The following is a 13,366-nucleotide window of genomic DNA, read 5'->3' as shown; positions in this document are numbered from 1 at the left end:
TATGATCAGACTGACCCCTGCTAGACCGAGAGTGGTCCGGCCTATATTGAGAGTCATGCATTGTAGGAGATAGGGAATCCTCCTTGTATGATCCTCCCCCCGAGCCGGCACCCTTGGGAGAGTTCCGGTCCGGCGAGGGCGATGGTGTAGGGGTTTCAGGCTTTTCGCCCGCTCCTTGACGGAGGCTTTTGCTCTTGCGGTTCTTAGCCATGGCTGCTAAGATAATTGCAAGATGATCTTGGTTAGGAATTTGGCTTAAAGATATTTGAAAGTCTTCCCCACAGACGGCGCCAAATTGTTTCGGTTGAAAACAATGGGACCTTGCCGAAGGTCCGCTGAAATGGAGAAGACTGGATTCGATCCAAGTTGTGTTGGGCCGAAGGTTTCCTGCACAGTGAACACACGTAAACTAGCCTCGGGGGTGTTTCCGAGGAAGGCCCCTCCGATGCTAAAGTCAGTACAATGTGTAAAAGGAAGACACTATGCAAGAGAGTTTGTAGCTTGAGGCTTTTGTGGAATATTTCTGAATGCAAGAATGAGCATATGAATCTGAACGTCAATGTCCTCGTGAATGTGTCAATATGATGGCTTTTATACCTCATCATACATGGAGAGGTTGGGCTTTGGCCCAATTGGCTTACTTTGTGGGCTGACCTTTGACTTTTGAGCAATTGGAGAGTTGAACCTTGACCTTGGGCTTTTAATTGGATCATTTAGTGCTCAGGCCCAATTTTGGCTAAATTGGACCCAAACAGATGGTGTAATTAATCCGGATGTCATGTTAAACATAGCCATCAGTTTCGAATATCATTGTGTGGAAACTCATTCAGTGATGGCCAGTAATGACGCATCATACAGCCAAACCTAAGGCACATACACAAGAAATATAAAAAAGCCAATAAGTTAATGTCAAACCTAAAGCGAAATTGAGAAAATTATTTGGAAAATTAAATTTTGAGTGAGTTTCCACACAAGGATATTCGAAACTGGTCTCCAAGAAACTCCCATTTCATATATAGAAGACCTCTCAAATACCCATATTTTACTTCCAAATACATAAATCCACCAGCCAAAAACAAAGAACAATAAGTCATATTAGCACCATACAGTATTCAAAGTTCAAAAGCCTTCAATTCAGAGCTGGGCTATTTTAAAATTAAAGAGATTGTCACATCATTATAATCCGCGCACGCAGAAAGTCATTACAAACCCAAACTACAAGCCCATTGTAGCAGCAGCAAAAGAGACCAAAAAGTGTGCAATTACAGATCGCTGATTTCTAGCATCCTTGCAGCTTCATCATCCTTGAGCTTCTTAAGACACTTCTTAACAATGTAATAATTTGTCTGAAACACAATAATAATAAATTAATTACCAAGTAGTAGGAATTTCAAATCTGAATATTTATGATCCATCAACTTGATGAAGAGAAAAGAAGCAACATATTTGATATCTGTTGTATGTGTGGGGTTTTACAGCATAATAGCATACCGTCTTCACCAGTTCACGAAACTTTTTTTGTCCCGCCGAAATTTCCTCTCTAGGTAGCTTTAATGACATCCAACAGCAATCAAACAAGAATCAAAGTTTATCAGAAAGGAGGAAAAAAACAATTGGAGCAAAGAACACTTGTTATAATAATAAAAAAATAAAGACAAATTACCTTTGTTTCACCAGGATGATTCTTAATGTACTCGTTATAATACTCCTTCCTGTTATTAAGCATAAATAAATAAATAAGATCAAAACGAACGTACACAGATCGAGAAATAAAACAAACAAAGAAATGAAAAACAAGAATGTTACATGTACACATCTAGAGCAATATCCGCCTTTGTTGTTTTTCTCAAAATTACTTTGCCTTCATATGGATCCACAACAGACTTCGACTTGGAATTTTTGGATGTCCCAGCATCCCTAAATCATTAAATTAAATATTCACTCGTACATTACAAACAGAGACTAAATTTCATCGAATCGATTTTTTTTTTTTTTTTTTGAAAAAAAAATGGAAAAAACTTACTGAGCATTTACTACTTTCTTAGTTGTTTTCTTGCTTGCTTCAATTGGCTTCAAGATGGAATTCTGAAAATTAGTAGTAATGACAAATGGAACTGAGTAAAAGATGCAGGAAATTTTCTATCACCACTATCTTTTTTGTGAAGCTATCAATTGAAAATTTTCCAAGTTACAACTAATTAATAAACTGAAACATACATTTTCAAACCAACTAAAAAAAAGAAAAGAAGAACATGTGAAATTCCATTTTTATGATTTCAAAACATGGAATTAGTAATTGAAACTAACTCCGATAGATAATTCAAATGCTGAAATTCAATCCGAAACACAATCTTAATTAAGTGACAAGAGAATTATATTTCAATACCACTAGACTGATAATCATATCATATCATACCATAACATACATATAAAATAAGATTTAACAAAATTATAAAAAAAAAAAAATGAAAAACAAAACTAACCTCAGCAGTCGTCTTCCTTTTCTTCTGATTCATGGTGTTCTTGTTTGATGCCTCAGCAACATCCCGATTCACCTCAACACTTAATCACAAAAGGTAAGAATAAAAAATAAAAATAACTAAAACTAAAACAAAAAATTCTCAGTTCAGGAACAAAATTGAGATGAATTCTAAGTATTAAATAGAAGGAAACTTACTTGGTATTAGTTGTATTCTTCTTAGATGATGATCTTGTTTGCACCATGGTGAGAGTTGATTCCTGCAGAACCGTTTAGGGTTAAATTTGGTAGAGAAAGATGAAGAAACAATCAGAATCGATCGGAAATGCAAAAGAAAGAAAACTTTAATTAGGGTTAGGAATGAGCAAGTGCTACGATTACGAATTGGATTTCTCAAAACCTTGCTTATTAAATACATGCCTTTTTAATACTTGAAAGTAAAACATACTTCCATGATTCATACATATTCAACTTGTATCATGCCCCAAATAACATTTTACACACAAAAAAAAAAAAAAAAAAAAAAAAAAAACATCTAAGAACAGCGGGGAAAGAAAAAAGAAAAAAAAATTCCGAAATTCAAATTCTAAATTTGAGAAACCTTATCAAAGTTAAACCAATCTAACTCAGCCCGGTCCAACCCATTTATAAATAAAATAAATATATAAATTAACTAATTAATGGGTTTTTCCTGAGGTTAGGCTTAATTCATGAGGAGTCTCTCTGTTATTTTTTTTTTATTTTTTTTACCTCAGGTACTCCTAAACTATTGGGTATATGAGGAAATTACCATTTCTTGGGTCTTTGCATCTTTTTTTACTTTTTTCGCTTGTACTTTACTTTGCTTACCTTCAATCCTATCTCCAGGAAAGAAATAATGTAAATTTGAATTCATCTTTATAGGATTTTAAATGTTTTAAGTGATTTTCTTTAAATATAAGTAATTGATAGAATAATGTATACTACAAGGGGGGGTGAATTGTAGTGTATGTAGATTATGGTAAATTTTGCGGAATTAAATCTACTACTAAGAGAAAAGACACTGATATAGGCAATGAATAAATTCACTCTGTAAAAATGATTTACAATCACTAATACGTTACCCAACTGTGATCCCTCAATCACAGTTTCTCACACTTTGTGATTCTACTCCGAATCACTTGTACAGTGTAAACAACTCTCTCAAGTCTCACACTTTACAACTCTCACAACCCAAACCCAATTACACAATGATTACAAGTATTTCCTAAAGAACTTAAGAGACTAAGGATGGAAGGAACTTCTCTTTTAAACACTTTGAAACTCTATGCTCAGAATACTTAAAATTGTTTTTCTACGCTTTCAAAACTTAACGTTGATCTGTTTTTATAAGGAGTTAAACCAAGCTTCCATCACGTTCCCACTTCCCCCTTAATCCCACTTTCTCTTTGACTGAGAAGTTGGGATGTAGGCAGAGGAAATTTAGGAACATGATTTCCCTAGCTTGACTCCTAAATTCAACGTGCTCCTTAATTTAAGCAGCCAATATTTACCAAGTTAAAAATCAGTTAAAGACTTATTCAAAAGATAATTATTATTTATTTAAAAAAATAATTATTTATTTATTAATTAAAACATAAATAATTAATTAATTTAAAACTTATCTTTTTAAATTAATGAACTATTTATTTATTTATAAAATCTTTTTAAATCTTTTTCAAAATTGATTTTTATCACTTCCTTAAATTAAGGGTTTTTGAAAACCGTTTTAAAACTTTCGTTTAAAACTTTCTGAGTCATTCTTCAGGAACTTCGAGTTTCTTCTTAATTCCTTCCAACACTTTTGTTTCTTAAGTTCGTACACTGAGTAACTAAGAATATAGAGTTGTGAGGACATCTTGAAAGTTTGCATTCATCATCAAGTCTTCCAAACTCTGTTGTTCCTACTCCAGAACATTTAACTTCAAACCTGAATCTTCTGTTTTAACCAAGACTCATAAACGTCGTTAGTCAAAGTTTGTTTTATGTAGGTCAATCATCAAAATATAAGGTGGTCAATTCAATAGTAATCATTAGAAAATTTTCTGTTATTTCTTTTATGGGGGATAGGGTTGAAGGTAAGCAAAGTGGGTACACGCAAAAAAATAAAATAATGTTGTATAGGCCTGAAAAATGGTGATTTATTCAAATGCCCCTCATTGGGAGGGGTACTCAGGCAAAAATATCAAACTTCAGGGGTACCTCAGGTAAAAAAAATAACAAATAGGTAGGAATTAGGCTTAAACTCAGGGGTACCTGAGGAACCCATTAATTAATAGTAATAAAAAATAGTGTGTTTGTGCAAGCCTTTTAGACCCGTTTTAAACTCATGGCCACGAGATTCTTGACATCCTTGAATGCAATAGTAATAATATTCATCGTAAAAAAAGGAGATAGCATTCCGTTGGCAATTAGGAGCCTTTGATATATGAACAACAGAAGCATAGTTATAACCTACAAATAACACAAATTCAGCCAAATCCTTAACTCTCTCCCACAAAAAAATTGGTACGATACCAATTTCCGCAATCCAAAAGCCTGTCGTGATGAACACCATCCTCGTCCACATATCGTGAAGCTTGCTCTCTATGACGGACGACTGCAAGTAAATCACCATTTAACTCCATCGTATACAAAGTCCCATCACCCAATCCGGCTTGACTTATACCAACAAATCTGACCGGAACCAAGCTATAATAATTCTTAGCCTCGACAGGAGTAGCACTACCAATTAGAGTCGAATTTATATCAAAGTATGCAAACGTTCCGTCTTTATACAAAATCAGCACTAATCCCTTCCAATACATTACTTGATGAACCTGGTTGGGTGTTGTTCCTCTTGTTAGTACTGGTGTCCATGCTCGCAAACGATAAGTGATTAAGTGGCTGATGAATCACCATTACAACAAAGTCATCAACATTGTTGTCGTTTCGAGACATGTTGAATACAAAGATGTTAGACACCAAGTATTTCAGAACCCAACTATCCCGATCAAAACCAGCATCATTATCATGATCTTCAGTTAGTGGGTGATCTGGCAGGGTTTTTAAGTAATAGGATTAAATAATTCAATTTCTTCATCAGAACCAAACATGACAATCCAACCGTATGACGAACCCCAACACCGTTTCTGAGGAAGCATAATTTCATAGCACCTATTTTTATTGATACTGAATATTTTCCTACAACTTAGTAGTGTCGTTATTACCCGGCTAGGGCTCGGCTAGCAGCAACCAAGGTGGTGTTGGTTTACGTGCGTGACGACTCCACTCGGGTTTAACCATGGAGAATACATGGTTCCACGAATGACAAACCGAAGAGAAATAGATAAAATCTTCAATGCAATTACACCGAGAATATCAGAGGGCAACTCAGACCAATCAGCCATCCACAGAATGAATGAATTAAGAGCCTCAAAATCAAACTTAGACTAAAAAAACAAATTAATTTGATTTTGTTTAATTCTAATAATAATCTGTATATAACAAAATCGAAACTCCAATTGCTATTCCTGAATAATAAAATAGAGCAATCGGTATCCAGAACAGCAACTATTATTCCAACAAAACTATAAGAAACCAATTACTTCGAACAGATGAAAAAAATTAAGAAAACCAAAATCAAATTAATGTGATTATTACAATATTTATCTATTTGTTTTTATATTATAAATATAAATGTAAAGATAAGAACAAACCTATACTATAGTCCTATAAGGACTAGAATTAACAATCACCCTAAAAGCCCACATAAAAAAGCCCAACAGTCCACTTAAACCCACCTTTTTTTCATATTCTCTCCATTCCTAAAAAAATTGACACATAACTTATAAAAAACAATTTAAAGTTATTAATACAAAGTATTAAGATTCATATCAATTTTTTATATACGAAATATTATTTAAGGAAATTATACTATATAACCCTGTCTTTCACCCGATTTTCTTATATAAAACTAAACTTTCTGTCAAAAATTATTTAAAATAAAATTTTTATACATAACAGATGCAAATAATATTTAACGACGATCTAAAACTGGCGCAACTGTAAGTACAATGATTAGTTAAAACTTCATGGACCTTACTTTAATAAATACATCAAATAAATATTATAATTCCCGCCCCCTAATGCAGCTTCTATACGTACAAGTATTATATTCTAGAAAAGATATCATTGTATAATAAATTAATAATCTAATGCATAGTAAAGGAAATAACTCAAGATAGCCATTGTTTGAAGCAAAAGCAAAGCATAGTATAGAGTGTTATTTAATTAAATAAGATACTGAAAATGCATGAGTTATATTATAATCATCATTCTTCTTGCATGTATGCAATTACACTAGGCCAATCAAGGTCGGACTTATTAAACTCTAGGTGATGAGTATGTACAAAGAAATGAATCCGATGGATTAGGTCGTGGCTCTTTGAGGATGTTGAGTGTATTAATTACCTAATATTTACGCGCACTGGTCCTAAAAGCCAATACAAGTCTATCAAAATTATAAATGGTATTTTCTAAAAAATATATAAATTCCCTTAAAATCATTATTTATAATTGTTAAATATCTCAATTAGCTTATTAGCTAGATATTATATAATGCAATCTTGGAAATAAAATCTTCATAAAATGCATGATTATTGGATTGGTATCTTCTATGGTGACATAAATGGCTGGAACAATAAGTTCTAAATTCTCAAATACCATAATACAGACTAACATTATGTTTGGATAACAATAGTGTAGGGAAAGGGAGGAGAAGGAAAAAGAGGGAAGAGAAAGAGAGGTAAGGAGAGGGAGAAGGAGACCTTCCATTTTCCTTCCAAATCTCTCCAACAATGGAGGGATTTGATTTATTAAAAGTGGAAGGAAATTGGATCCTTCCAATTCCCTCCCTTTCCCTCCTTGCATTAAATATCCAAACAAGAGAGGATGCATCCCTCCATTTCTCTTCTCTTCCTTTCCCTCCATTTCTCTCTATCCAAACATAGCATAAGCATTTAGGGTTTTCTATTAGGCTTTATAAGAGTACATGCAAAACTAAATGACTAATAGACCTCTACTGTCTGCTAACACCCACACTATTTTATCGCCGTGGAGCACGTACAATTCGTCAAATTTTTATTATGAAATTCTGTATGTAGCATTAGAGGTTGTCTCGCTCTTATCTAGATTATTACATTCGCCTTTGATATTAAATCAAATTGTAATTAATTTAACTGCTTCATTTTCAAACGTAACCTACTCGAATTACGTACATTAAATTGAACACCGGATTTATCTATATATTCTCATCAATCAAGTATCCATAATTCATTATAAAAAAAAAAATTATTGTACTCCAAATTTATTTATTACTTTGTAATTATCTAAATCTCAAAAGCAAAATATAATATGAGTACTAGAGAGGTTACAATTTTACAAATACACTTTAATTAAATCACCTAACATGAAAAAAGAAAAATAAAGAAAAAAGGAAAATAAATAAAAGCAAATATACCTGTTCTCTCTCAAGTTCTTAATTGGAGTAAGAAATACTCCGATTCTTTTCTTTACTCTTTATAAATGTAAAATTTCGTCTCCTTCTCTCTTTCCTCATTCAAACCCATTTCTCTCACTAAAATTATAGAGAGAGAAAGCTTAGTAAAACTCATCAATGGAGAAATGGCAGAAATTGTGGTTTTCTCTCACTTCAACTAACTCTATTACATTGATCATCTCCTTATTTGTCATCACTTTCATCGTCTTTGGAAGCCATGGAAGAAATTATTCTTCGACGAGCTTCGACGATGCTTCTAATGGCGGCGCTCCGAAGCTTCGTCAGCTCTCTTTCTCCGCCGTTCAACTTCAAAGCGTCGCTACTTCTTCCGATTCTCCGCCTCTTCTCTCCTTCAACTCCTCCGTTCATCTCCGCAACGCTCCGGTATCTCTCTCTGCTATTGATTTTGATTTTTGTATGAATTTGAGGAAGTTGATTGTTTGGTAGAATTTGATGCTCTGTTTTAAGAATTTCGAAATCGCTCTGTTTTTTGACCTGAAATTATATTTTGAATACTAACTCTGGTATAATTACGAAAATTTTTATGTTAATTTTAATTAAGGATCTTTAATTTTAACTCTATTTCATTGAGAATCTTGAATTTTATTACGTAATTTAATGTTAGAACGGTTTTAAACTTTTAATTTACAGCTGTGATGAGATTGTATATTTTCCTAAATTCTGAGGATGTATAATATTGAAATTAGCTTCAAAGTTAACGAAAATAATGATTATTTTGATGTAATAACCTTTGAAAAAACCTCAATGTGTTAAAAAAATCTCAAACAAAACTCTGCATACCAAATTTTGGCGCGCACAAATTTTGACAAAATGTTGAATTAAGCTGTCCAACTCTAACCACAGTACATTTTCTCTCTCTAGTTTGTTGCAATCGACTTTTGTATATGCGGTCCTAAGAGCTAGTATAAATACGTAGTATATTTATATAATATAATCGGCATTAGTTTATGAATTTATAACAAAATAACGTGTTGAACTTGATATTTTCACTTTTAGCTTCTTCAAAGAAGCCTTATTTGATCGTAAGGTCGTGATTAAATGTGTATCCTTTTCTTAATAATATCGGAAAATGGTGAAATTTCAGAGAAAAAAGAAGGGAGGAGTAGAGGAAGGATTAGCAAGAGCACGAGCGGCGATTCGAAGAGAAAAGGCAGCTTGGAATAGAAGAAATCGATCAATTACTTTGAATACTCCTTCCACTTTCATCTACCGTAACCCCCGCGCTTTTCATCAGTAACGCTCTTTCTGTTACTCTTTCACTTATTAAATTGCTTCTTTAATTTGTATTTATTTTCTATCTGTTACTGCTAAGCACAGGTTATTATAACAAAAATTTGAGTAGAAATTAAAGTAGAATTGATGGTTCATGAAATTATGGTGGAGTTATGATATTTTAAATTATTGATCGGTTCACGTAATCACATTATTACTAGCGCACGTTATAATGAGATGGTAATTATGACTCCTAATCGGAGTTTTTATTTTGATTAATTCTTACTTTATCATAAAAATTGTACTTCGTATTATGTTATGAGAAACCAAATCAACCCTTCCACATTATTTGTTATGGTGGGTACATTGTGACTTTTTTAATTTTTTTTTTTTTAAATTTTTGGTAAATTCATTAGTTTCGTTACGTATTAAATTTTTAGGAATTAAATTAAATTAAATTATTAGCAAAATTGATAAAAATAGAAAATATGTGTAATACTCCTACATAATTATTTTTTTTTATAAAAATTACCTAGAAAATGACTTTGTCCATGTCACAAACTAGGTATGCTTCATATGCCATTCCTAGCCGGATATTTGGCTTGAACTAGCCCTGCACAAACAACCCAACAATGCCGTCTCGTGCTAGGGTATGGCCACCGGCACATCTGCACTGTCCAATGCCGTCTTTTTTTCAAATGTACTCATTATCAGTCACATGTACCCTGAATTTATCTTTGATGGAGCACATCACATGTTTGTTGAAATTTGAAAATGTATGTCGATGACTATTAACACTATGCATAGTGCATGTCAATTCTATGACTTTGTGCTACATTAGACCATACCGATTTCTAAATTTGGAGAAACTTATGATATGCTAGCTTTCAGGGGTGCCTTTTTTCTTTTGGAAATAAAATGAACGAAAAGCTTAACTGAACTAAGCCTTTTATAAGTAGTGCTTTGCTTAGAAGTCACCAAATAAAGGCTTGTTATCATCTTTTTACCTTTTAAAATGATTTTGCATAGGAGTCTTCTGTTTAACGCATGGGGGTTATGCACGGTACTCATACCTCCAAATGTGCATCCATTTCATGCCTACACTCAATTGATTTTTTACGAAAGTGAAAACTGATATTATCTCCTTCTCAAACACGTTTTTGCACATACATCGCCTTTGTGGCTCTTTATGAACATACAAGGGAAATTATAGCTAGAATACTGGTTCATAAATTCGGAGTTTATTTAGCCAACTAATAATAGAGCTTCTCCTGTTGTATGTCTGGTAAACCAAGATTAGAAGAACACAGTGAAACGAAGCCATTATGGAGTACATTAGATCTCTTCTTTAACAATATTAAATGGCAAAAGTAGTAGAATTATGCTATGAAAAATTGATTATTTTTACTCATTAGTTGCAAATGTTCATCATAGTAGTATTACACACAATTTGTTGCGGTTTATCTCAACTTATTTGTCTTGTTTAATATTGTCTTCCATGAATCCTCTATTAAAAGCCCTGCTGTCTTTTCAGCAAGAAACATCCTAATGCACATTTTTTTCCCTGGGGAGGGGGGTTATTGACAGACTTTCCTGTTAATAAACCATTTCGAGCTAAAAACATCAAATATGTAAGGTTTTGTTACCTAAAAGTTGTGCATATATGGACTCTCCACATTATGAATACTTCTCATGACTACTATATATGGTATATAATTGCTACAGGCTACAGCTATATAGTACAATCATTATCAAGGTCACTTTTGATGTAGTTTGCTAGCTTTTACGGCGTACAATCATTATCAAGGTCTTTTGTTACATCTGCAAATAGAATAGTAATAGTTGGTCCAGCCTGTAGATTAAGTTTATGTTAATAATTTGGATATGTGACCCTAAGTTATTTCTAACATCATCACCAACATCACTAGGCAAGGAAATATAAATGGCAATCGTAAGTGCTAGGTTACACTCAGGTATTACTGATAACTTAAGTGCCTGAAATTAAGCTCAAGTGTGACAACATGGATGTGCATTGTGTTGAGTGTGCCTGAATAAACTCTATGACTAATTACAAGAAATTAAGTGTTTGGTAATCTTGATGACGGGTCATCGATTAATGCATATGATTGCCGTACACTCATACCCAACTATCCCTGGTGGAAAAGTAACTAATTTACACTTCATATATGCAATTGCAACCCATTTCAGGAGTTATCTAGAAATGGAAAGGAGATTGAAAGTGTATGTGTACGATGAGGGTGATCTACCTATCGTACATGATGGACCATGTAAGGACATCTACACTATTGAAGGGAGGTTTATTCATGAGATTGAGCATGGAACTACGCGGTTCGGAACAAGAAATCCCAAACATGCCCACATTCATTTCATGCCTTTTAGTGTTACATGGATGGTGAAGTACCTTTACAAGCCAAATTCCTACAATGTCACCCCTCTCAATCAATTTGTCTCGGATTATGTCAATGTGATTTCCACCAAGCACCCCTTCTGGAACCGGACACAAGGGGCCGATCACTTCATGCTGGCTTGTCATGATTGGGTACCTCCCGTTCTCTTAAAAACTTAGCACTATTTTGATATGAGAAATTGGCTAATTCAAATCATGATTATATATTATGCTTGAATTATACTCTAATTGACCAAATTTGTGTCTTTGCTGCAGGGACCTCATGCCTCAAGGGGAAACTCAGACCTCTACAACAGATCCATCAGGGTATTGTGCAATGCAAACTCCTCTGAAGGCTTCAACTCACAAAAGGATGTGAGCTTACCAGAAATCCACCTATATGATGGCAACATTTCTCCGAAACTCATCTCCATCCCTCGAAAAACTGCTCCTCGGCCATACCTTGCATTCTTCGCTGGTGGTCTCCATGGCCCAATACGGCCTATTCTCCTCAGACAATGGAAGGGACAAGACCCAGACCTGCAAGTCCACGAATACCTCCCAAAGGAATTAGATTACTACACTATGATGCTTCAGTCTAGGTTCTGCCTTTGTCCTAGTGGTCATGAAGTTGCTAGCCCAAGAATAGTTGAAGCCATATACGCTGAATGTGTGCCAGTTATACTGTCAAAGAACTATGTTTTTCCTTTCAGTGATGTTTTGAGATGGGAGGCGTTTTCGATAGAGGTGGATGTCAAAGACATTCCAAGGTTGAAAGAGATTTTGAGAGCAATACCAGAAGAGAAGTACAGAAGGCTAATTGAAGGGATCAGAGCTGTTAGACAGCATTTTGTTCTTAACACCCCTGCAAAGAGGTTTGATGTTTTTCATATGATATTGCACTCTGTATGGCTCAGGAGATTAAACTTGAAACTTAGGTAACAATAACTGTAACATATAATAGGATTTTTTTTTTATAATTTTTATAATTTTAAATTCTTATCGATCTAATCAACAGAGAACAGGACATACATACAAGCGTGAAGCGTTGCTGTTTGATACTCCCTGTCAGTCTTGTAAATGCACTTCATATTCATTATTGTAGAGATCACACTGAAGAAAAAAAATTTGTTCTGCTCAGTCTGTAAATAACCAATATAATGTTCTTCTGAAATGAAAACTTTTATCCTGTTATTTTGAAAGTTCAGTTTTGTAAATGTCATTCTCGACCCGTGTAGGCTTGTAGCCAATTTTTCGCTAATGATAGTTCGTTATCCTTGGGTGATCTCATAGTTAAAAAGACCTGAAACTAGTTTGAATGAGGAAAATAGTGTTCGAATAGACCCCTTTTGGTTTGCATAGAACGAGGGTCCTTCCCTCGGGTGGTTAGACTGGCGTGACTTAATCTACCAGACTACCAGCTACATCATCATTACATTTGCATAAAAAAAAAAAGTCATTACATGCATATAACAAACCATAAAAGGGAAATATATCTTCTTCTGCATCTTTTATTTATTTATATATTTATTTATTTTATTTTATTTATGCCCCTAAAATAAAGCTTGTTATGATTCTAACAATTGATAAATAAATTAATTAATTTAATAAAAAAAAAAAATGTTGTATAAATGGCTTTGCTTGCCCATCTACAAAAGATGAATGAATAGCTTTGTATCAACTAAGCTCA

General features: G+C 33.7%; 2 protein-coding genes across 2 annotated transcripts; one reads left to right on the top strand and one right to left on the bottom strand.

The window, feature by feature from the left end:
• Positions 1–979: 979 nt before the first annotated feature.
• On the bottom strand, positions 980–2,974 carry LOC110704610. Its single transcript, XM_021882422.1, has 7 exons — positions 2,678–2,974; positions 2,484–2,562; positions 2,024–2,085; positions 1,807–1,917; positions 1,664–1,712; positions 1,492–1,548; positions 980–1,346 (listed from the first exon to the last, which is right to left on the bottom strand). The coding sequence occupies exons 1-7, from the start codon at positions 2,722–2,724 to the stop codon at positions 1,263–1,265; spliced, it is 489 nt and encodes a 162-aa protein (XP_021738114.1). The 5' UTR covers positions 2,725–2,974; the 3' UTR covers positions 980–1,262.
• Positions 2,975–7,654: 4,680 nt separating this feature from the next.
• LOC110705361 (probable glycosyltransferase At5g25310) lies at positions 7,655–13,356 on the top strand. The gene is made up of 4 exons (XM_021883211.1): positions 7,655–8,420; positions 9,142–9,290; positions 11,478–11,829; positions 11,953–13,356. Exons 1-4 carry the CDS (start codon positions 8,154–8,156, stop codon positions 12,616–12,618), a joined length of 1,434 nt encoding a protein of 477 aa, XP_021738903.1. The 5' UTR covers positions 7,655–8,153; the 3' UTR covers positions 12,619–13,356.
• Positions 13,357–13,366: the final 10 nt, after the last annotated feature.

This window comes from Chenopodium quinoa, unplaced genomic scaffold (assembly GCF_001683475.1).
Source record: "Chenopodium quinoa cultivar QQ74 unplaced genomic scaffold, ASM168347v1, whole genome shotgun sequence".
NCBI lineage: Eukaryota > Viridiplantae > Streptophyta > Magnoliopsida > Caryophyllales > Amaranthaceae > Chenopodium > Chenopodium quinoa.
This window is presented reverse-complemented; position numbering and strand designations above follow the sequence as displayed.

Excerpts from the sequence above, each read along its gene's own strand:
- LOC110704610 (XM_021882422.1), bottom strand. The coding sequence starts at position 2,724 with ATGGTGCAAACAAGATCATCATCTAAGAAGAATACAACTAATACCAA. Across the intron at positions 2,563-2,677 it reads AAGAATACAACTAATACCAA|TGTTGAGGTGAATCGGGATG; the intron begins GTAAGTTTCCTT and ends TTTGTGATTAAG. Across the intron at positions 1,347-1,491 it reads TTCGTGAACTGGTGAAGACG|ACAAATTATTACATTGTTAA; the intron begins GTATGCTATTAT and ends ATTGTGTTTCAG.
- LOC110705361 (XM_021883211.1), top strand. The coding sequence starts at position 8,154 with ATGGAGAAATGGCAGAAATTGTGGTTTTCTCTCACTTCAACTAACTCT. Across the intron at positions 8,421-9,141 it reads TTCATCTCCGCAACGCTCCG|AGAAAAAAGAAGGGAGGAGT; the intron begins GTATCTCTCTCT and ends GTGAAATTTCAG. Across the intron at positions 11,830-11,952 it reads TGCTGGCTTGTCATGATTGG|GGACCTCATGCCTCAAGGGG; the intron begins GTACCTCCCGTT and ends TCTTTGCTGCAG.